Below are 25801 nucleotides of genomic sequence, written 5' to 3' on the forward strand. Positions count from 1 at the left end.
CACACTGACACTGCACAGCAGGTATTTGCTGAACTGCTACCTGATGCTAATAACAAGAGAGGGAAGGACCTGATTTACAGATGAATAAACTTTCCTTATTATAGAAGACACCAGAAGGGTTTATTAAACCATCACCCACTTCATCTCAAACAGTTGCTATTATAACAGCGTTACAGTCAGTTACACTGTTGATTTTTATCTTTCTTGGTAGGATGACTGAATCAAAAACACCTCTGCAGCTCCTAGAGCCCCCCTGCAGCCTCTGCCATGGAGCAGAGCTGGGGCCAGAGCCCCCACCGTGGAGACCTACAGAGCCTGCTGAAGGTTGGTTTCTCTCCCTTTCCCCCATGGACTGTGGGTGGGTGTGGGGGTTCTGGCCAGGAGGGAGGCTGCAGGAGCAAGCTGGGGGTGGTTGTTGAGGTTTAGATGTGAGGGAGGGTGCAGGGACAAGCTGGGGGTGGGCAAGGTCTGGATGGCAGAAAAGGTGGAGGAATGGGCTGGAGTTTGGGGATTTGGGTGGGAGGTAAGGTCCAGCACTGAGTGGGGAGTTCAGGAGTGGGCTGGAGGTGAGAGATAGGGATGGGAGGATGGGTGCAGGAACAGGCTGAGGGTGGGGGTCTGGGCAGGAGCAGAATGGGTGAGGGAGAGTCAGGGCAGGAGGGGGGATGTAGGATCAGAGTTGGGTGGTCTGGGAAATACAAGGGGACAGAAGCAAACTGGGTGAAGGAAGGATGCTTATCTCCCTGCAGCGTTTTTGCTGTCCCCTCCCCAAGCCAGTGGCGACCCCCTCACGAGGGCCTGCAGCAGCTCTTTGCTCCTGGCTGGTGGGGGTCCCTGCATGTGGCTGGAGATAGCTCCCTGTCCAGGGCTGGCAGCAGCTCTGCGCCCCAGCCACCGGGGCTCCCTGCCTAGGGCCACGGGCAGCTCCTATGCAAATGAGTAATTTGGCTGTAGCTGCCACAAAGGGGCTGGCCCAGCTAGTATTTATATTTAATGATGGGAACAGATTCACATAGGTGGCAGCCCACATGGCAAGCCCATCCTTTTATTCACAGCCTAAGCAGAAAGTCCTACGGTTAGTGCTCCTGATTTTGCTGGCCATGTTACAAGGGAGCAGGCTGGTATCCATCCCCACATGAGTATGGGAAATGTGCCCAGGAAAAAAAAAAGACCCCTAGCTAAATAATTATATAATTATCTTACTTTTACCGAATATCTTTCCACCTGAAATTTCTCCCAGTACATGATGAATTTATCTTGCTACATCTATCACTGGAAATTTTAAAATCATTTTAAAGAGGTGATCAAGGAATTATTTTGGGGAACTTCTCTAGTCTGTGTCATACTTGGGATTGGACTAGAAAATCGCAATGGTTTTCTAGCTTTGGAATCCAAGAAAATCTGCAATGCTGCCTCCTCCAGAATGGACAAAGTGTCTGTTAGTGCGGGCAGCTCTATCCAATTTAAAGAATAATTATTTGAATTCAGTGGGTTTCTGGCATTTCAAGGTCTATAAAAGAGCATTCTCTTGAATGTGAAGGAAAGAGAGCAGTTACTGAGGGAGAAGCAGCCCATAATATGCTCACACTGACAGCTGCAGAATGCGTATCACCTGGGAGACCACCACCTGCTTAAGTAACATTTCCATAGTGATTAATTCTTTTTACATGAACTACCTTCAAGGATAAGGGATCAATCTTTGCCTTGGACATAAATCTGCATCACCTACAGAACAGCTTGGAACTTCTGCCTCCTATCCACAATTATTTAGGTATGAAGCTGCGTGCAGTATTTATAGACTGGGAGGTGGCTCTCCCTGAAGCTTGATACCAAACTGAGGAACACCAGCTTGCTAACTTTAGGCCACTTCATCTGGGGTGGACCATAATCATTCTGTTATTGCTATTTGAAGCACAGTGCTGCTTCTGGCTTCCATTCATAAGGCTGCAATCCGTTGTATTAGGTACTTCACAAAAAAGTTATACTTTCAGCCACTGGACTATATTATACGCTTCTTTGTCAATATACACAGAACTGCTCCTAATGGTGATTTCTGAAAATAAAATAGCCACTTCATCAAAATAAGTGAAGTTATAGATGGATAATCACTTACATAGAAACAAATTTCTATGAAGCTTTAAAAAAAAAGACTCTACCAAGCACAATTTCTATCCTAAAGATCTCTTTTGGCAAAAGGACACAATGCTAGTTCAAGAAAGATAACAGTATGATGAAACTGGGGAGACACAGTAACAACTATCCCTGGAAGCAATAGACTTTAAAGAGGGATCATGAAGGGAGAGACTGTGCTTAGCAGCTAAGAAATGGAACCTGTTTTAGCCTGTTTTTAAAAAAAAAGACAGGATGCTCTCCAGGGAGCTTAAAAAACCCCGCATTCTTGGCTAAAATGGGATAATGGTCACCCTAAGCATGCATGAGGCACTGGAAGGGAGTGGAGGAATGGGTACAGGACACGCTTAAGGGAGGTGCAAGAAGAGGAGGGGTGGGGGTGGACCATGGGGATGACCATGAATTCAGCAGCCAGGGAAATGGAAGAAGCCAGTGCCCATGTAGGGGCAACATAAATGCAGAGCATGCAAAAACTGATCAATAACTTGAACTTGGAGAAAAACAGGATGATAGTAAAAAATTAAATGGAAATGAGATCTGAAGTAGGTGGCATATGATTAATAGGGACTGAACGCTCTTCAAAATGCTTTTTGTACAAAACCATTTTGCATCTTGTAACAAAAATAAGTATGGAACTGGAAATGGGGAGGAATCGCTCATGAGAAAAAAACCTGACGCTTTTTTAAACCACAGTCTGTGCATACAAAAAAACTTGCAAGGGAAGAAAGTAGCATGACTTGTGCAAAATAAAAATTAAAGGGTTTATGTAAAGGAAGGGAAGGAGATAGGAAGAAAAAGATCCTTTGCAATTCATTTGGTTTTAGAAAAGGTTAACAGTGGTTAGACTATCATTCCTCTTACAGTTCTACTTATAATGAAATATTAATGAGGCAATAAGAGCCATTTTTCTCAACCTTTATCTGCTGCCAATTTTTGGAGCGTAAAATAAAAAGCTACTCTATGAATAACAACATAAAGTTAACTAGCAAACTTAGACCTGATTTTCAAAGGTGTAGAGGGCCCTAATTCCAATAGAATGAAAAGGTACCCAACAGGCATTTAGAATCACTGAATTTCAAGCTCCAAATCTTTTGAAGGACAGCAACTTGGTTGTTAAATAATAGAGGAATTTAAGTGCAGGACCACAACCAGAATTAATCCAGCCAGCCCTAGGTAACACTGCTCTCTGCATTATGGATGTTATATTGGGTTACTGGCTTCCAGCAACCTGTGACTTTGCCGGCCATCTAGAACTATTGGGCTCTGTGGTTCTCGCTGTCCTTTGCAACCTAGGCAAGATTTGGAGATGTGCAACATAATGAGATTCTCCATGCTACCCTGGGATCGCTGAAATTCCCTATTTCTTGTCTCTCCTTGCATCTCCTTGCCCTGCCTTGGACAGACAAACACATTTCTGGAGCTCAGAAACATGATAAACACAAAGTAGTGTCCATTGGGAAAATGTAATCCAAATTATGCATATTAAGTGAAGGGGTCTCAATTCACTGTTTCAACTCAAGAAAGAGAACTTAAAAAAATATCTTGAAGTCACTGTGAATAGTTCTCTGAAAATATCCACCCAATGAACAGCAGTGACCAAAAAAGCAAACACGAAGTTGTGAATCATAAAGAAAGGAATAGATAAGACAGAAAATATCCCATTGTTTTGATGTAAGTCCACCCACATTTTGAAAACTGAATGCAGATGTGGTCACCCCATTTGAAAAAAAGATATATTGGAATTAGAAAAGGTACAGAAAAGGGAAACAAATTATTAGGGGTCTGGAATAGCTTCCACATGAGGCCTAATTAATAAAAAAAAGGCAGTGACCTGTTCTGTAACTGGTGTTCTTCGAGATGTGTTGCTCATATCCATTCCAATTTGGGTGTGCACGGGCGCATGCCCAGTTGCTGGAAGCTTTTTGCCCTAGCCAGTAGCCATAGGGTCAATGTGGCGCCCACTGGAGTGGCGCCAATATGGCAACCAACGTATGCACTGCCTGCACCGCCCCCTGCTCAGTTCCTTCTTGCCGGCTACTCTGACAGTGGGGAAGGCGGGAGGGTTTTGGAATGGACACGAGCAACACATCTCGAAGAACACCAGTTACAGAACAGGTAACTGTCTTTTCTTTTTTGAGCGATTGCTCATGTCCATTCCAAGCTGGGTGAATACAAGCCAGTGCCTACGAGGTGGGGTCGGAGACCCGAACGGACTGCAGGACAGCCCTGCCCACTGCAGCATCTTCCCGCGTGTGCTGCATCAAAGCACAGAGTGCTGCAAACGTATGAACTGAGGATCAGGTGGCCGCCCTAAAGATGTCCTGGATAGGCACCTGTGCCAAATACGCCACAGACGATGCCTAAGCTCTCGTGGAGTGTGCCCTAACCAGCGGGGAGGAACCACCGTGAGCTTGTAACTCCTTGATGCACATCACTATTCAGGAGGAAAACCACTGGGAGGAGACCGGAAGAGCCCTTCATCCTATCAGCAACTTCCACTAAGAGTTGCCGCATTCTTCTAAATGGCCTAGTTCTATCCATATAGAAGGCCCACACCCTTCTGATGTCCAAGGTATGCAAACATTGCTCCCTCGGGGAGGCATGGGGCTTTGGGTAAAATACTGGTAGGGAAGTGTCTTGGTTGCCATGAAACACAGACCACCTTAGGTAAAAATGCGGGGTGAGGTCTCAGTCCCAAGCTGGGGCTTGATTCTTTCTAAACCCTTCAGAAACCTTTTGACTACAGGGTCTGAGAAGACGGAAGACGTTGCATTACCCGGGTGCAAGGCTGAGATAGCAGCTAAGTGCACCCTAACCGAGGAGACGGACGAGCCCTCCTGTACCAGATCCCACAGGTAATCTAAAACCAACAGGATGGGGGCTTGTGAGGGAGAAAGCTCTTTGTGGGACACCCACACCGCAAACCTTTTTCCACTTAGCCAAATAAGTCACCCTCATGGAGAGTTTTCTGCTATTTAACCATATTTCCTGTATGGGATCTGAACAGGCCAGCTCCTGGTCCCTCAGCCACGGAGCATCCACGCTGTGAGGTGCAGCAACCGGAGAGCGTCACGTTGCAGTCTCCCCTCTTGCTGCATCAGCAGGTCCGGCTGGACGGGCAACATCATCGGCTTGAGGATCGACCTGTGCAGGAGGGGGGTCGAGCACCCGTGCCGACAGGCCCATGACAGCGCCACCGAGATGATCAACTCCCCTTCTGAGCGAACCTTGAGGAGGACCCTGTGCACCCTGAGAGGGAACGCATACATCAGCCTGCCTGACCAGGAAACACTGAACGCTTCTGCCCAGGACCCCGGGTTCTGATCGCGGTAGGAGCAAAACGTCCCGCATTTCGTGTTGAGATGGGAGACGGACGGGTTCACCTGGGGATACTCCCATCTCCAGAAAACAGAACGAACGACCTCTGGGTGGAGAGACCACTCGTGCTCTGTGAAGGGCCTGCTGAGTTGGTCCGCCAGTGAATTGAGCACACCCGGCAGGTAAAGCGCCTGCAGCATGATGTTGTGCTGTGTGCAGAAGTCCCAGAGCATCATGGCCTCGTGACATGGGGGGAGGAGCGTGTTCTCCCTGTTTGTTGATATAGTGTATTGCTGTCACGTTGTCTGTATGGACTGTCATGCAATGTCCCGTCAGATTGGCCTTGAAAGTCAGTCACACATGCTAGTCTGATGGGCCTGAGCTCCCTTACATTTATGTGGACCTGAAGATCTGACACACTCCAAAGAGCCTGGGTTCACAGCTGACCCAGACGCGCTCACCACCCCCGGTCCAAATCATCCTTTACTAGGGAAAGTGAGGGCTGCTAAAGGGCAAAGGGGACTCCTGTGAGAATGACCCCCTCGTCCAACCACCAGCGCAGAGTTGACAAAGTCAGTGTTAGCACTGTAACCACCAAATCATCCTTAAATTGGCTTGCTGTACCACAAATGTGCACGCTGCCACGTAAGCCAGCAAACGCAGGCAGTACCTGGCCGCCGTGATGGGAACTGCCAGGATGTTTCGGATGATGGCCTCCACTGACCTGAACCTGTTGTCCAGCAGGAACACCCTGGCACACCTGATGCCCAGCTGTGCTCCTTCATACTCTTCTGACTGAGACAGGAACATCACCGACTTTGCCTCATTGATGAAGAGACTGAGGCTTACAAAGGTTTGATGGATCAACTGCACATGCTGAATCACCTGCTCCCTGGAATGACCCTTGACTAGCCAGTTGTCCAGGTATGGGAACGGCTGCTCTCCTTGCCTGCGTAGGTGCACTGCTATTACTGCTGTGCGTTTGGTGAAGACCCTTGGGGCTGCAGACAGTCTGAAAGGTAGGACTCTGAACTGATAATGGCTTCCATCTGCCATAAACCTGAGAAACCGCCACTGACGTGGGTTGATTGAAATATGGATCCTGTAAGTTGAGAGTCATGAACAAATCCCCCCTGCCCAACTCCAGCATCAGGAGCATGAGACCCAGGGATATCACACAAAATTTTATCTTTTTCACCAACTCGTCGAGACCTCTTAGGTCCAGGATGGGTCTCAAGCCCCGCTTTGGTTTCGGAATTAGGAAATACCAGGAATAAAACCCCCATCCCCTAAACCTGGGAGGAACTTCTTCTATGGACCCAGAATCCAGGAGGAATTGCAATTCTGGCCATAACAGGATCTCGTGAGAGGGGTCCCTGAAGAGGGACAGGGAAGGAGGTTTGGAAGAGGGTTAAGAAGAAAACTGAATAGGCATATCCCCTCTCTACCACACACTGGATCCACCAGTCTGTGGTGATGCTGCATCACATATGGTAAAAAGGGGATAGGTGGAATGAAAAAAGTGAAGATGCTGGAGTGGGTGACATCTATTTGACGCTCCTGACTGTGCCATCAAAACTGTGGCTTGGGCCCCTGTGGTCTCTTTTGATGGCTCTGAGGCTGTTGGCCTGAATGACACCTGCCCTTCTTGTTCCGACTTCTAGTACCATCCCTTTGTGGCTGTGGAAACTGTCTTTGCTATGGATGGGGGTTAAAATGCCTGTGTTGGTTGGCAGGTGTATAAAGGCCTAATGAGCACAGGGTGGCCCTGGAGTCTTTCAGACTATGCAGTCTTTTATCTGTCTTGTCTGAGAACAGGGTAGGGCCATCGAAGTGGAGGTGACTGAATGACAACTTCGGTGCCTGTGACCACTATGGTGCAACCTTCTCAAGCTCCCACTGCATCTGAAACTCAAGTTTAGTGAACCTGACTCCGACGCTGATTCAGAAGACGCCGACCACGGTGGGGTCACTGGAGTTGGCGCTGATATCAAGCGCACCAATGACTGTGCCAGTGCTGGAGCAAAGGGCACCTGAAGCTAGCCCAGAGTCGTTCCCTGATGGGTCAGCACTAGAGTGCTCGGCACAGAGTACGGCGTTGGTGCTGGTGTCGATGTGAGCATGGGGGTCAGCACTGGTGTAGCGTCCATAGGCTCTGACCGCTCAGTCTTGATGCTACAGCACCGGTCCTCAAATAACGGGGAGGGAGCTGGTACTGTCATTTGAAGAAGGCCTTGCACCGCTCAAAATGCCTCCAGCGTTGAGGGCAAATCCAGCACTTGTGGGATCCTGCTCCAAACTGGCTGTAACATGCATGTCTCCTGTCCTTCAGCAGTGCATGCTGGAGCCCTGGACTTAATGGCTGCCACACTTAGACGTTGGCAACCCATGCCTCTCAAGTCTCCTCTTCTTCTTCGGCACTGGAGACTGGCTGCTAGGGCGCCGAGACAGTGATGGTGCCTGTGCCTGCTCCTGGTGCCGAGAGTCCATGGAGCCATCCAAGATAGATGGTGCCAGTGCACTTTGCACCGAGGAGGCTCCACTCTCTGCTCCTGCTGGGGACTCTTGAGGCTGAAGAGCTGCCTCCAACAGCAGGACTTTTAGGCACTGAGCTCTATCGTTTAAAGTTCTGGGCTTAAAGGCCTTACAAATTAAGCAGTGGTCATACAACTGTCCTTTCCCCAAGCAAATCAGATGAGCTGAATGGGGGTCGCTCTTGGACATACGTTTACCATACTCTGAACAAGTCTTAAGCCTGGGGAGCCAGGCATTCCTCAGCGTCGAAGGGAACGGACAGCCCCGCCTCAGCTATTAGTGAAGACACTAACGACTAACTATTAAACTCAAACTATTCACACTATTTTGAGAACTATGTACACTACAATAGGCTACTAGTTATTTAATTAGCAAGGAGAAAGCATGAGCTCCAACAACTGGCAGCGCGGTGAGAAGGAACTGAGCGGGGGGGATGGGGTTGGACAGTGCATATATTGGTCGCCATATCAGCACCACACCAGGGGGTGGCACACCGACCCTACGGCCAATGGCTAGGGCAAAAAGCTTGCGGCAACTGGGCATGTGCCCACGCACACCCAACTTGGAACGGACAAGAGCAATCACTCGAAAAACTACTTGCACTTTTCAGCTAAGAAAAGAGACAATGAAGAGGAGATAAGATAAAGGTCTATAAAATCATGACTGTTGTGCAGAAAGTAAATAAAGACACATTATTAATTCCCCTCATCCCCCAAGAACTAGGGGGCACCAAGTGAAATTAACAGGCAGCAGTTTTTACTTCCAAGGAGGACCATATAGCTTATAGAGATTAACTGCTTGCTTGCCTCTATATCTTTTCTTACGGATTTCTCATTTCTTTACGGTTTTGACTGTTTAGAACGTAAGAATGACCATACTGGGTCAAATCAAAAGGTCCATCCAGCTCAGTATCCTCTCTTCTAACTGCGGCCAATGCCACATGTCCCAGAGGGAACAAACAGGACATGCAGTCATCAAGTGATCCCTTCCCCGCCACCCATTGAAAGTTTCTGGCTCTTTTATTATAACAGGTTATATTTGAGTAGTTTGGCTGTAACACAAGGGACCTACAGGCCAAACCCTCTATGTTGAGCTAAGGCAAAGTTAGCACATATACACTTGGGACCTTTCACCAGAACAGCAAAGTTAGTATACATACATTCAAGACCTTTCCTCTAGACTGATGGTGATGAGCTAAGGGTAAGGTCCACTGACATTTGCAACCTTTAACATAGATGATACATTAAATCAGGCAAGCACAAGGGCTCTTCTAAGTTGATAACCTTTTACACTTAACAGGTGCACCACCACTTGGAAAGACTCAAACAAGCAGATTAGGACAGAAATTACAAATGTGATACTGAACCACAAAACAGCCATAGTATTGAACCGACACATACGATAGTAAGTTGAGATCATTCTTATATTAACCCATAAGAAAATCAGACTCGTACATTAGTACGGTGAGGAAATACGAATAAGGAAAAGGGGAAAAATCCCTACTAAATGTGCATTAACCATTACAATATCAGCATAACTGATTATAAAAGGGAAACCTCAGCCAAGGGGGAATAGGAAAGAGGGATATAGTCCTTGGAAAGTGACAGAATGCTGGCTGTTGGTGATGGGGTAGCTGATGAGGAAGATGATAGGTAATGTTACAGGTGACATATGTGTACAGATATGCAGAACTACATTGCGTAGTATCTCTATCTTACCAAGCTTGGGTGTTTGTGATGGTGCCAAATGTATTTTAAACTATGTTTGTAAATATAGAATCATAGGGCTGGAAGGAACCTTAGGTCATATAGTCCAGCCTCCTGTTTAAAGCAGGGTCAACCCCAACTAAGTCATCCCAGCTAGGACCTTGTCAAGCTGGGACTTAAAAACCTCTAAGGATGGAGAATCCATCACCTCTATAGGCAATGCATTCCAAAGCTTCACCACCCTCCCGGTGAAGTAGTTTTTCCTAATATCCAACCAACTCCTCTCCTCCAAATACAAGGGAACAACCACCTCTCTAGATCTGTTCAAAATACTCCTCCTAATGCACCCTAATGTGCCGTTAGCCTTCTTGGCTACAAGGGCACACTGTTTACTCATATTCAGCCTTTCATCCACCATAACCCCTAGGTCTCTTTCCGCTGCATTGCTGCTTAGTCAGTCAGTCCCCAGCCCATAACAATGCTTGGGATTCTTCCATCCCAAGTGCAGAACTCTACACTTCTCCTTGTTGAACCGCATCAGATTTCTTTTGGCCCATTCCTCCAATTTATCCAGGTCACTGTGGATCCTATCTTTAGCCTCCAGTGTATCTACCTCTCCCCCAGCTTAGTGTTAGCCACAAATTTGCTGCGGGTGCAATCCAGTCCCTCAGCCAGGTCATCTATAAAGATGTTGAATACCGCCAGCCCCAGAACTGAGCCTCGCAGCAGTCTCCTTGAAACCGACTGCCATCCGGATATTGAGCCATTGACCACTACCTGTTGGGCCTGACCGTCAACCCAGCTTTCTATCCATCTTATAGTACACAGATCTAATCCATACTTCCTTAACTTATGGACAAGAATGTTGTGGGAGACTTATCAAAAGCTTTGCTGAAGTCAAGGTATATCACATCTACTGACTTCCCCACGTTCACAGAGCCAGTTACCTCAGCATAGAAGCTAATCACATTGGTCAGGCACAGCTTGCCCTTAGTAAATCCATGTTGGCTATTTTTGATCTCTCCCCCTTCCAAGTTCTCCCAAATGGATTCCTTGAGGATCCCTTCCATTATTTTCCCAGGTGGTGAGGTGAGGCTGACCAGTCTGTAATTCACTGGATTGTGTGGGTTTTTTTTTTTTAAAAAGATAGGCACTACATTTGCCTCTCTCCACTCATCAGGGATCTCTCGTGATCTCCAAGAGTCTTCGAAGATAATGGCCAAAGGCTCAGCAATGACATCTATTAATTCCCTCAGTGTCCTTGGGTGCATTAAATCCAGACCCATGGATTTGTGTACATCTAGTTTTTCTAAGTGGCTCTTAACTCGTTCCTTCCCCACCAAAGGCTGCCCTCCACCTTCCCACACTGCATTGTCTAGCACCATAGTGTGGGAGCTGTCCTGGCCTGTGGAGACTGAGGCAAAAAAAGGATTGAGTACTTCAGCTTTTCTTACATCATCTGTCACTAGGTTACCTCTCTCATCCAGTAATGGCCCCACGCCTGCCCCAATAACCCTCTTATTGTTAACATGCCTGTAGAAACCCTTTGTTACCCTTCACATCCCTGGCCAGCTGCAGTTCCAGTTGTGCCTTTGCCGTCTGATTACTCCCCAGCATTTTCCAGACATATATTTATACTCCTTCTTAGTCATCTGTCATAGTTTCCACTTCTTATACACATTCTTTGAGCTTAAGTTGACCGAGGATTTCCCTGTTAAACCAAGCTGGTTGCCTACCATATTTGTGTTTCTTACTAATATACACTAAAACATAAAGAGTTCCTATAATGAGAGAGTTCCCACTGTGCACGCTGGGGTTCTCAGCCATATAATCATTTAAATACTGGGCCTGATCTTGGAACAAGAACCTGCCAGTCCTCTAAGTGGTAACAGCAGGTTCTTAAGCAACCAACATAATTAATACAATCTATAGATCATGCAAAAATGGGAAATTTCAAGGATTGAAATTAGATTTGTGTGTGTGTGTGCCAATGGCACTCAAAGTGTTTGTCTACACTTGCCACCAACTTTGAAGGGGGCATGTTAATCAGGGTGATCGGAGATTACCAATGCAGTGCTGCAGTGAATACACAGCACTTCCTTAGGCTAATTCTTCCCCACAGCAATTTCGAAGTGTCACACTTCAAAGTGATGGCATGTGTGTAGCCACGAACACTTCAAAGTGCCTTTAACTCCCTGAAATTTTGGGTGCATGCCGGCACTTTGAAGATTGACGCATCGAAGTTGCCTCAGGGGAGAATTAGCCTAATGAAGTGCTGCGTATTCAATATAGCTCTTCATTGCTAATCTCGCGTCACCCTGATTACCATGCCCCCTTCGAAGCTGAGGCAAGTGTAGACCCAGCCAAAGTAATGTTAGATGTTAATCAAAATTTCTAAGGTGCTTTCTTCCCTCTTTTTTAAATGGCCTGTAGTTCAAATATAGTTTTAACAATTTTCTTCATACTTTGCAGAAATATTCTCTTTTGCCTCAAAATTAGTCTGGAAATTTGTATGTCAATTCTATTTTGCTAAACAAAGTCATAAAAGGTTAAAAAAAGATGTATTTATCATTGAACCTTAATTATGGTGCCATGACAAATATTGCATCATGAAATTTCAAAAACACAGAACTCTCAACGTAGTTTAACTTTAAACAGCAAATATGAATCATGCTGTTCTAACAGTCTGTATTTAGCATGTTAAACTGACTGTAGAGTAAAATAGTGTGAAAGAAGGCTAACAGTAATAACTGTGAGACTCACAGTTTGTGGTGCATTGCAGATTGATGGATGGAAAACTGATAACAGCACTGTTATTAACTTGATATTTCTATTCTTCTGGCATATTAAGTTTTCATTAAAATGTTAAAATACCACATTCTAAGACATTTACAGAAAAACCACCATCAGTTGTCAAATTCACAAAACTCCCCAAAGCTGCGAGCTACTCCCAGTCTGTTTAATCCTTGGTTAATGGAGTCAAATTTGTAAATGAATTGCAGCTCAGAGATTTCTCTCTCCATTTGATTTTTGAATTTTTTTGTTTCAGAACTGTCACCCTTAAATCTACCACTGAGTGTCCAGGGAGCTTGAAGTGTTCACCCACCAGCTTCTGTACATTACCATTTCTGGTGTCTGATTTATGTCCATTTATTCTTTTACAGAAAGACTGGGAGTGGCTCGCAGCTTACAAAACCAGCTTCTCTGCCCTGGGCGTTCATATCTCCCCATTAGACTGTGACGAAGACTCTCATCCCCGTCTGATCTAACTTGTTTTTTTCTTTTTTGATAAGTACTGTTGATACTGGGCAATATCCACCTTGCTGAATGGACCTTGTCAGCTCTGGCCCTCCCTGTTACTGCGACCCCACTCTTTAAATACCCCTCTGAAACCATCCCCCCACTCATGCATCTGATGAAGTGGGTCTTTGCCCACGAAAGCTTATGCTCCAAAATATCTGTTAGTCCATAAGGTACCACAAGACTTCTTGTTGTTCTCGAAGCTACAGACTGACACAGCTACCCCTCTGACACTGTAGCCAAAGAGAGGCAGAAAGGCAGTACTTAGAATTGAAAATTATCTTGGCCGATGATGAAATGTAGGTATCTCCTGTGCCTGGCTCATACTGGTACATGATGATAAATGCCCTGCAGGTCAATGGTCAAAAAACAATCTCTTGACTTTTAAATGCGGAATTAGAACTGCCAGTCACCCACTGGAACATTTGAGGCATCACACATTAGTTCAGTTGTCTTTGATCTAAGATTGGTCTTCGTACCCTGTTCTTCAGCATGAGAAAATACTTTAAGTAAAATACTTTCCACCTGTGAAGAAGGGAAATGGTTCTACTGCTCCTAAACAATGAAGAGAATGTACTTCTTGAAGCAGCACAGTTTCATGAGCAGGTTGTCTGGGAAGGGAGGTAGGGATGAGGATGGGATGCAAAGTTATGACTTCCATGACCCACTAGTCCAGGGGTCTGCAACTTGTTGCTCCAGAGCCACATGTGGCTCCTCATGGACTTCTTTGTGGCTCTCAATTCTATAACTGCAAAGTAAATAAAAACAAACAAGCAAACAACTGACCCTCTCCTGGTTATTTTTGATAAACGGTAAACATCTAAAAGCCCAACTATGAACTCGTATCTAAATATCAAACGATATCTTATCTTGAAACATTGGGTAACACCCCTTTCATAGGTACAGTGCATTGTGGGAGATATTGCATCTGTGTTTTGATCATGCTGCTAATAATGTCTTAATTTTGTAAAGAAAAAGGAAGCTTGAGGCATTCCTGAAATAAAGGGTGACAGGCATTTTAAGAGAGCAAACTTTAATTAAACATGAAGGAAAACTGGCATAATTAAAATAGGTTCTGGAGTGAAGGTCAGGAAGATGATAGTCAAACACACACAAAGTGTGAGGAAAGATAACATGTAAAAAGTTTGTGAGCATCCTGCAGTAAATATGTATTCCATCACAAATCCTTGTGTGTGCATCATTCTTAAAATAAGGGTTACAAAAAGCATGGCTTGACATTGTTTATAAGGACTGTCTCACATTAACATGCATTGCAGCTCTTGAATTATTCAGCTTTTTACTGAGTTCGAAAAAAAATGGCACTTCTTGCTATTTAGGTTGCCAACTTCTGCACCAGTCTGTTGTAATATTCCACCATGACCCATACAAATGGGAAAAGTGGTTTCCAAAAGTGGGGAGGTTGGCAGAAAGGAGCAGCCTGGAAATCACAGGTTAAATAAGAGTTGTGCCCTCAACCAACTCATTAAGATTGCTCTTTTTTTGATGACTGGGTGCTAGTGGAAAGAAGGTGTGAAGCTCTTCTCCTTAGGAATGTTTTTTTCTGGAAGGCAAAACAATTCTATCAACACAAGAGAAATGAGCCAGGCAGGATCACTTTGAGGTCAGAGTGAGGCTAAATATCTTGTTTATATGGGGGTATGTATCCAGTTACCTCACCATGACCCTACAGACATTCAGGTGTGCAGAGTCTAATCCCCAGCTCCCAAAAGACATCATCTGACCAAACAGGATGTCCTCCACCTCTTATGAACCTCTCTTGGGAATCTTAAGAACTGCAGGCACAAATCCTTGAGCATAACTGCTGCGGAACTGGATCTAACAGCAGTGTCCACAGCATCTAGGACGCTTGAGAGCGTCTTGACTAATAGCTCGAGCCCTTCTTCACAACAGCATGGAAGTGTTTTTATACTCCTGTGGAAGATTCTGAACTAAATATACAAACTTATTGTAAGTCCTCTAGTCAGTTTTGTTCATGATTGCCTAGCAATTTGAGATTCAAAACCAAAGGGTCCTGGATGAATATGCCTTCCATCCAAAAATGTCTAACCTTTCTGTCTGTATCTGATGTAATGTTATCTATTCCACTCTTTGACAACATCCACAGGTGGGGGCAGGTTGTGGGAAAACAAAACTCCTGATTCCTTAAGATAACTTGTACATGGACAAACAAGAAATATGTTAGTTTTATGATGGCAGAAGTTGGCCTCGGAGCCTTTGAAGGACCAAGGAGTACTTTATAATTGGTAGCACAGCTCATGGGGATGTCACCCCCCCTACAAGAGCTTGTGACATGCATGTGTAACCTCTTCAAGAGGAATGTGCAAAGTGTTTGCCCTCTTTTTGCAAAGTGCTGGAACTGACAACAATCAGCAGCCATCGATAATATTGGAGGCACGGCTGTCTTATTTGGAAATGAAGACAAAATAGGGGATTTTGGTGGGCAAGACTCATCATTATCATCATCATCATCATCATCAACTGTGGGCTCAGCTCCCATTGGTGTCTGATGCCTCTCTCACTATTTCCTTCCACTTTTTCCTGTCCAGTGTGGAGTGACTTAGTTTCTGTAGACTAGCTCTGCACCAATCTACCCATTCTCTGTGGGATCTGCCTCTCCTATGCGACCCGTCCATGATGCCAAATACCAAGAGAGTCTTCATTTTTTGTTCGTCATTCATTCTGCAGATATGCCTGAATAGCTGTAACTTCCATTGTATAACTTTACACAGTAGATTCTTTTCTGGCTGTGTCTTCCTATATAATTCCTCCTTGGTGACTTTCTGCATCCATCCTATTCTCAGCTCTCTTCAGTTCAGTGAGGAAGGTGTTATTGCAGTGGGTAAGATTTAGGTTAAGTGAAAGAGAAAAAACAATAGCAAAGGTAACAGAGATAGGATGAGAGAGAGAAAGAATTAAGGTGACCAATACACCTCTGGTGCGGGTTCCATCTGACACACACACTTTCCCAGGGTAGCAAAGGGTTCTTATACCCAATTTACCATGCAGAACTTAAATACTGATGCTAAATTAAGCTCTGACTTCGTAGAATTTTTGACAATCAATGATACCCCAAATTTCCCAGTGATCTCAACACCAGTTGGCATCACAAAGAATGTCGCAGACAGCAAGGACTTATGCACATGTCTTAACATTACTAACATGACCTTAACTTTTCTTCAAAACCAGATGAAGGAAGAATACAGTTTGCAAAAAGCCCCTCATGCCGTGTCTCACTGTCAGACTGCTTGTGTTACTGCTGACAGGAAAGATACAAAAAGTAGGCCTCTCAGAGCCTAAGTCAGCTATATTAAAATGGCTTCTTGCTGCATGTGCCTATAGTGAAACAAATCCTCACTCAAGCTACATTCTAACCTACAATTAAGCTAGCGCAGGCTATATTATATGAAAGTGCTACTTAGGTATAAACTTTTGGATTATTACAGTTATGAGATACTAACAATCCCTCCAATTAGAAAGTCCAACATCAATTTATGAAACCCTAAGGATCTGATTTTTATCACTTCTGGAGATCGCCCATGTTCTGTTAAGAACATCCTTTTGAGAATGGAAGAGTTCAAAGACGGCTTTGCTTCCGCTGATTCCATTCTTACAGCATCATGAACATTTTTTACACTTTAGACAAGGGTTTAATTTATTCAAAGGATGTGTGTGCTTGCACTGATGTGTAGGCAATGTCACTAAATTTAACCTTAACAACACAAAAATACTTTAAATGTTAAGAGTAGTACTTTCTTTTCACTGGGCTTGAAATGTTAAAGTGGATGGCTTCATTATAATAAATTATAAATCAGTGTTTAGATAAAAGGTGTTCTCTTAAAAGACATTTATCTGCCTAAAATGAAAAGTACCTGAAAAATGTCACAAAGAACTGTACCAGGTCCATAAAGTTGCTGTGCTGTGAGAAAGCAATCTGTAAAAGAAAAGCAAACGTTTTCCTGTTACTTCACTAGCAGGTAATTTATAACCAAAATACATCATTACGCTCTTGCTGAGATCAACAGTTACTATGAAATATTGCTTCATTTTCTTCAAATGTACATCAGGTTGATTTTTGAAAAACAAATATTAAGTAGCATGCTGAGGAAGAATAGCAAAACCCCTCAGATTAAGATTTGAAATGTTTCATCCAAATTTCTTTAAAAACAAACAAACAATTCAGCTCTTCCAGGAACACATCACTTTGGTTAATGAAATAAAGGAACATAGTAATCTTCTTTAAAAAGCTCCAAATCCAAAATGATCGCAATACTCACAAATAAGAACACAACTGCATACAGCTAGAGTATTTTGAATCACTGTAGACATACGACCCAGTAAACTACAATAAAAAGTTCAAAAGCAGAATTGTGTGCCCTATTGAATAATATGCAAAGAGAGATCTTCCAGAATAAGTAACTTACACCAAGAGCAGCAAAAAGGCATGAAACACAGAAGATAATAGATACTGTAAAAACAACTATGGCATTCATTTTAACCCACTTTCCCGAAAGCTACTCAAACTGAAAACAAAAGTGAAAAATAATCTAATTTTTTGGACAAAACACAGAAGGAAGGAAGAAAGGAGCAGGAAATTGGGAGGCGGTTAGAGGCAAAAGGAGATTACAAAGTCTGGTTTAAAATAACAAGGCAACAGAAAGGCAACTTGTGCAATACTAGGACTGGTAAATTCTTTCCAGGTACCTCCTATTTCCTCTGCCTATCAATCCCCACACCACAACTGTCAATTAACTCTTTCATGAACAATATGAGATTTTTCCAAACTCTCAAAGGAAAATGGCAGTTTATACGGGAAAGCTTCATTTTTATGAAGTCTGTCTCTCAAAGCATCATTTCTGTCTTCCTATTAAATTACATGTCCTAACAACCCTGTTAATCTATTCCCAACATTAAGTCACAAGATGAAAATTACAAATACCAAAAAATGATTATTTTTCCCAGAAACATTTTCTGTTGCCAGGTTTGCTTTAAAATACCTATTATGTTACAGGCCTGAACCTTCTGTTTACAAATACGATGGAGTCTCCTTTGGAGTGTGTGATGATATACTTTTTGGTTTGCTGTAAAGATTGTGCCCAACAGCTGACAACATGATTCCAGTCTTTCAATCCTACTGCCTACATATGATAGGAAAATTCAGCAAGCTGCATATTTAATATACTGCCCTGCAGTCTACTTCAGTTTTACTGTTAGAAAGAAGAGCAAATGCACTGTGGGCTGTACTTAACAGCAGTTTAAATATTAAGCATTCAGGGCAAAGTCTACGTTTTCTTTAAAATAGGTGCCAAGATGGGTATATCTTTGAATAATTTCAACATCCTGACATAGCACAGAAACATGAATTGAGAGTAATTAAAGATATTTGTCATGTAATGTCCAAGATTACCTGTATGCAGTTGTGTTGTACCTGTGTTGGTCCAGCAGATTGGTGAACCAAGGCGGGGGTGAGGTTGTATTTTTATTGGACCAACTTCTGTTGATGAGATAGCTATGCTTTTGAGTTTATACATAGCTCTTTTTTACTTCTGTGTAAGTTCCTAATTTGATGGCTTTCCTCAACAGAAGTTGGTCCAATAAAAATATCACCTCAACCATGCTGTCTGAGACACTGAAACATTAGAGGTAATGTTTAGTCACATGATCACAATATGAAATATACTAATGAGACATCATAAAACTGTACATTTTTAAAACTGAAAACTTTTATGCAAACAGGACTTGCTAAGCAGAAAGAGAAACTGGATACACAACTCCTCCTCCTGAAAGAACCATTATCACTCTCAGACTATTGCACACAGGAAGAGAAAGCCCCTTGGAACTGAAATACAAGTATATAAAATTAAACAAATGGTAGGTACAAACTGACAGCCATTCACTATGTTTTCAAAAGTTGAAGACACATGACTATGGGCTGAGACTTGCTCTTAAAAACAGACCAAAGGGGGATTTGTAGATTAAAAACCAACTTCTGCTGTTTTGGCACAGGATGGACTCCAGAAAAAAACAGAAGTGTTTATGTGCTTTTCAAAGCTGTAAATAACCTGTGATAATGGAATGGAGGATATTATCTTGAAGGTATGACTAGAAAGGGATGACTGGAAACAGGAGTCTAATAATGAATTCAAGTGAAAAAGAAAACATGTTTAAGTTCTCAATAACAGAAAAGTCATCTTCAGATGTATCATAAGTGACATGTAATTGTGATTTCTTCATTGATCTGGAAGAGCTTTTATCTATGAAGGATACCACAGGGAGTTTGCATTTTGTAATGGGTAAAAAGTCTCAGGTGGGTGTCACCATTTATTTCTCAAGAGGAAAAAACCTTGTCCTGTTGAGGTGACCCCATTTGTAGCCTGCTTTATAACTAGATACAACCATTAGTAGCTGTGCTCAGTTTCAGACTCATTTCTCTGAATACTGCCTGTACTCAATATTTAATTACTTTTAACTACATGAAAAGTTTGAAATGCTTGTGTTATACTATTATTAAAATCATTCAGGCCAAATAAAAATTGTTAAATTTCTTAAAGGAACCAGTTTTTGACTCATGTTAATTCTAAAGGCTTTACATATAAACTTATAAAATTCATTCTGTACATAAAAAAAGCAAGTGCAAAATGGAACTCAATCTTAGTTATTGAACCATAAGTTGTGGTCCTTCACAATACTTTTATATTAATAAATATTTAAGAGGAATGAGAACAGGCCATTCACCACAGGGGTTCCACCTAGCACTGTCAGCAGAATCTGTTTACAGGCCATGAGAAGAAGCCTGAAAGAGAGCAGACAAACTATTGCATTTCTGTCAACCCAATTACTTGCAGTATCGCATAAAGCTGCTTCTCAGACAAATGAAAGATGAACATTAATGAGACAAGCTAAACACTAGCAAGCGTTCCTTTCGTTTGATTACCAGAAGATCTTATTTTACCATAAGATTAAAAGGGACATCCAGTTAAGAACATAAGAACATAAGAATGGCCATACTGGGTCAGACCAAAGGTCCATCGAGCCCAGCATCCCATCTGCCGACGGTGGCCAATGCCAGGTGCCCCAGAGAAGGAGAACAGAAGACAATGATCAAGTGATTTATCTCCTGCCATCCATCTCCTGCCCTTGATCTGAAGGCTAGGGCACCATACTTTATCCCTGGCTAATAGCCATTTATGGACCTAACCTGCAAAAATTTATCAAGCTCTTTTTTAAACCCTAATAGAGTCCTGGCCTTCACAGCCTCCTCGGGCAAGGAGTTCCACAGGTTGACTGTGCGCTGTGTGAAGAAAAATTTCCTTTTATTAGTTTTGAACCTACTACCCATCAATTTCATTTGGTGTCCCCTAGTTCTTGTATTATGGGAAAAGGTAAATAATTTTTCTATATTCACTTTCTCCACACCATTCATGATTTTATATACCTCTATCATATCGCCCCTCAATCGCCTTTTTTCCAAACTGAAAAGTCCCAGTCTCTCTAACCTCTCCCCATATGGGACCCTTTCCAAGCCCCTAATCATCTTAGTCGCCCTTTTCTGAACCTTTTCTAATGCCAATATATCTTTTTTGAGGTTACCCCAGTGGTGAAATCAAAAGCCAACTAAAAAAACATCTGAATCATTGGAGTATTTTGCAAGTGCACATAATGAAAGGGCTTAGCTATGGATTAGTTTCTAGAAAGGCAATCTTGAACTGAAATTTCAGTATTTAAGTCAGCTAGTAAGTCTAAGTTTAGAATCACTTTTCGTTTAACTTACTGATGCAAGGCTTAATTGACAAATTGGTATTGCACTAGATTAAGGATCGTTATTTGTGGGTTAGCACCTCAGTACAGAAAAGAATTAAAATAACTTTAATATAGTAAACTCTGCCTTAACTGGCATTCTAACCTCTTGAGCTCTCAAATAACTGGCATTTTAACCATAAGTAAACGTTATTTCTGTTTTCCGTAAGTACAGTATAATCAAAGTAAATATAAATGAATACAGTGTATAATACTATTGTTGTTGGTAAATCAAGTACTATGCATACATTTGTTTGTTTCTTAGTATCTAATCCTCTTTTTTGTTAGTGTTGTGCATTGCTAGTTATACCTCTCTATTATCCAGAATACTTGAATATCCAGCAACCTCCCAGTCTCAGGGTTGCTGAATGTAAACACCTTTACTGTAAGAATAAATATGCCCAAATATAGGATTTACTGAGATTAGATATTTTAACTGATGGAGTGAAAAACAAAGTGAAATCAGTTCATTTACACATTGTCAACATTATTCTAAACATTTTTGTTTAGCTTATGTTTCCATTCTTAATTCTGGCAAATAAAAGCTATAAATAAAATTAGAAATTCATCAGAAATGCACTTCACTAAGCAACAAAGTTCAATTCATGAGAAATGAGGTAAGAATAATTGATTAAGATTACTTAAATATTTGACTTATACTATACTATACTTAATATTCTCACGTTCATTTTATGACAACTACATACAAACTGGAACAATACAATTCCTGTAGGATGTTATAAATTAATCATCCCTAACTGCCATTACATGCAAAATGGAAAAGGATATAATTATGCAAGACAAAATTACTTACACTAATTGTAATGTTGTAAGAGATGTAACAAAGTAACAGCATCGTATTTAGTAGAATGGATTAATAGTTTTATATTACTGAAAGCATTTTTAAAGATATTTAACTATTTCAGTTTTCCTATTATCACATCAGGTATTTTTGACATCTTGAAGCCTTCCCCTGTATTCATTCACAACACACGAATTACTACAAAATGCCAGATTTAGTTTTCTGCCCATACCCAGAAATTTTTCAAGTATTTGGTAACTTGCACCCTTGGAGCGCTTCTTTTTAGATCTCTCAGATTCTAGCTGACAACAGAAAGTGAAGCTAGCAATGATATTTTGAATAGGAAGTCACCTGTAAGAAGTATCTGAAAAGGGAGAAGGACAATTCAATTAACAAATGCGAAAGTACAAAATGAACTGGGGTACACACTATCAGGTTAAAGGCTACTAACATTTCACAAGCATTGAAAAGGCAAAAGATTTAGTTAAATAAGCAAGAAAACTTGCCCTCTCAGCAGCAACTTAACTGTGAAAATACCACACAAACTGTACAAGCCTACATGACAGTACAGTATTCTGAAAAACGTAGTGATCTGAATTGAGAGTTCAGACTATCTTAATTTATATTTAAAGAAACTCAGTGCCAAAACAAATCAACAAAAGCTGACGGAATAGAAGGCTGATAGATTGGTAGCTCTCAGAGTTTCCAAACAGATAAAACAGTCAAACAAGCTGCTTGTGGCATTTGTGTATGTCTCTGTTTAATTCCTCCCCCATGGCTCAATTTTCTGCCATTTTTAAGGTTAAAGGCATGAATTCAGTTTGACTTTGGAGCATGCAAACAGTAACATGAAATCATGGCCAGAATTCTAATTGCCTGTGTTTCTGTCAGGTTATCAACTGAACGGTTTTAAATATTCTTCAGCTACTTGAAGCATTAATTTTGGCCCTTTACAGCTTTTGGTAGCTAACTATGTTCCTCCTGACCTGGAAAAGCAAAGCATCTTGAAAACATGTGTATTCAGCAGCATACTGTATGGAGGTGAGACATGGGTGATAAAAGATTCGAAGAGAAGGATATTGGCATTCAAGAAGAGTTGTTATAGAAAGATCTTGAGAATAGGATGGATACAGATGGTCTCCAATGAGGAATTACATAGGAAGATACACCAGAAAGAGAGCCTACTACAGAAGATTACACAATGGAAGTTACAGCTATTCCGGCATATCTGCAGAATGAAGGACAAACGAAAAATCAAGACCGTGGTATTCGGCATAATGGACAGTTTGAATAGGAGAGGCAGACCCCACAGGTTGAGGTAGATGATGGAATGGGTGGATGATATAATAGATTGGTGCAGAGCTAGTTTACAGAAACTAAGCCACCCCGCACTGGACAGGGGAAGATGGGAGAAAATAGTGAGCGAGGCATCAGACACGAACAGGCGCTGAGCCCATGGTGGATGATATGTTCTTCCTAAGATGCTGTGACATTCTTGTTGCAATGCTTCTGAAAAGGTGCCTTTGGCCCAAATGTGTGCTTTAAAAGTATAAACACTCTTACAGTACACTGCCAACAACTGACAGCAAACAGGTAATGTTGGGGGGAAAAAAAAAACTTCCTTGGTCATTTCTTACAGATCCTTTTCACTAGAACAGATGTGGAGGATATAAAACAGCATCAAAAAGTGTGTGTATCTGAATAAAAGGGCACATCTACACAGCAAAGAAAAACTAGCAACTAGCTTGTGTCAGCAGACTTGGGAGGCAGGGGCAGGCTGTTTCATACATCCAGGCTTGGGATGGGGCTTGTAGTCTAGGACTGTGTGGAGTGTGAGGCCCTAGCCCAAGCCTGGAGGTGTACATGGCAAGGAAACAGCCCTGCAACTTAAGCCCACAAGTTGCTGTCACACGCCAGTAATGGGCTCCTCTCTGGTGTACAGACATATCCCAGGAGGACAAACTTCGAGAGCTCAGGTGAAAAGCCTGAGGGAGGTTTCTGCTCTCCTGTGAAGATCAGAGTGCTGATTTGTACATCTGCAATGTTCACGTTTCCCAGCATGCAGAAACTTTAGCTGTGTGTTCTTCTCTCAGTACCATTAGGAGCTTCACCTGTTGGTTCTCTTTCTTCTGGATCCTCATCATCGATTTAGGTGACCATGACTGCTCGGTACCACTGTCTTGTATACATGCGCTTTCTGGCACTATGGCCCAGACTTTTTCCATCGTTATTTCACGGAACTGAAAATTCAGAATGCACCTCCAGACCTTTCTCCTTCAGAGAGAATACATGATCCAATAGTTAGGACTCTTGTCTGGGACAGGTCCAATTCCCTGTTTTACCACAGAATTCCTATGCCACCTTAGACATTATCCCTACATGTTCAAATGGAATTTTTTACCTCACGGGTGAGCTGTGGCCATTTGAGTCCTTTGATTAATTCTTGGCTTTAACCATCACGTGAGGCAGCTGAACAAAACTCTGGAAAGAGCAAATTCAGCTTTCCGCAAGACAACAAAAATAGCTAGGGTGTTCCCGTGCTAAACTGAGTTCACTGGGCTACTTCAATCATTACTGCCATACATTCCTGGGACTGGAAGTAGTCATATAGGCGCACACACTGAGCTGCTGTTCTTGTCATGGCCTGAACCCTATGCCTTCAATGAAGACTGATAAACCAGTATCTTGTACAACTGAGCTGCTACATGCACTAGCCAGATGGTAAGTCTACACTACAGAGACAACTGCATTAAGAGCCTTTTCCAGGCTTCTGGCCACTGAGAGAGGAGGGTCATCAGGCTAGTAAGAGCCAAACTGGAACCATTTGCTAGCGCAATCCTTTCTAGCAAACGTTTTTGGGCAGAAAATGGCTCAGTTGACAGTGACCAAAAGCCTACACTGATTAAAGGGATCTTTACATTTTTTGTAACCGTGTTGGAACATCGTCTTCCTAAAGCTAGCCAAGTCAATGTATTCTTTCCCAAGTAGAGAGTACATTGACACTGCAAAACCACCACCTCTCCCCACAGCAACAAGCCTTAGTTCCCAGGTCAGCTGGCTTGAGCTACGAGGCTAAACACAGCAGCAGAGGTATTCCCACCCGGACTGCAGCTCAAGCGCTGAGATTCAGCAAGAGAGGAGGGGTTCCAGAGCTCAAGCTCCTGCCTGAGCACAATGCCCACATTGCTATTTTTAGCCCCTTCAGGCGAACCCGAGAGAGCTGATCTGCACAAACAGATTTGCTACTGCAGGGGTTTTGTTTTGTTTTTCACCAACATGGCTAGGTCGACCTAACTTCTGCTGGCAGACACAGCTTGGGTTTAAGTTTGCATGTTTTACGCACTGTTGACTGAGCCATTTTCTGCCAGGAAACATTTCCCAGAAAGGATTGCTGTAGCCCAGGGCTCCAATTTGGCTCTTACTAAATGATAACCTTCTTCTGTCAGTGGCCAGCACCTTGGAAAAGGCCCTTAATGCAGTGATCAGTTTCAGCAGCAGAACTTAATGTTGATCATGCTATCCCATGTTTACAAAGCACAGAGAAGTGACATTGTGGGACAGACAGGCAAACAACCCCTGCTCATCCCTGACCACCACCTTAATGGTCAAACCAACACTAGTTCTAGAAGTCCAATGAAAAGAATAAATTCCAGATGTATACAAACTCTGTGACCAGTAACCAAACTGTAATCTAAGAGACATTAATACGATTACTTTATCTTGTTGCAACTGTTGAGCAAACACAAAGGGCTAGGCTGAAGTCACGACTCTAACTGCACGTGATCTTTACACTGAATATTAACATTTTTAAGAAGAAAATTTTCTAAGAATAAAATGGGGAGACCGTGCACTCTACAGAGCACAGGTGTAATGTGTCGAAGAATAAATTATTAATTGTTTGATTATCATTGCACCTAAGAGCCCCAGACACACATTTCACTGTGCTAGGTGCTGTACAGATAAAGAACAAGGTAACTCTGTCCCTTAAGTATCAGACTTGCTGTAAGAGATGGAAACAGATATGGGAGTACAAGGAAAGGAGATAACATTGGTCACTCTGACAAGCCATGATCCTAGCACACAAGCAGCTTAATTATTGTCAAGGTGTTTCTAGGCATCACAGGAAAACAACAGCTAGTAAGGAGGAATTTCAAGTAGACTAATTAGTTTTGTGGATATGAAATGTGGCCTGGGA

General features: G+C 42.7%; 1 protein-coding gene across 1 annotated transcript in view; it reads right to left on the minus strand.

The window, feature by feature from the left end:
* Positions 1 to 25801, minus strand: part of ATRN (attractin) — a 246863-nt gene that overhangs the window by 58483 nt on the left and 162579 nt on the right. Inside the window, exon 25 of the mRNA XM_074992222.1 lies at positions 16880 to 16941. Coding sequence (XP_074848323.1) covers positions 16880 to 16941 — 62 coding nt within the window. The remainder of the gene's footprint in view (positions 1 to 16879; positions 16942 to 25801) is intronic.

The sequence above is a fragment of the Carettochelys insculpta genome, chromosome 4 (assembly GCF_033958435.1).
Source record: "Carettochelys insculpta isolate YL-2023 chromosome 4, ASM3395843v1, whole genome shotgun sequence".
Taxonomy (NCBI): Eukaryota; Metazoa; Chordata; order Testudines; family Carettochelyidae; genus Carettochelys; species Carettochelys insculpta.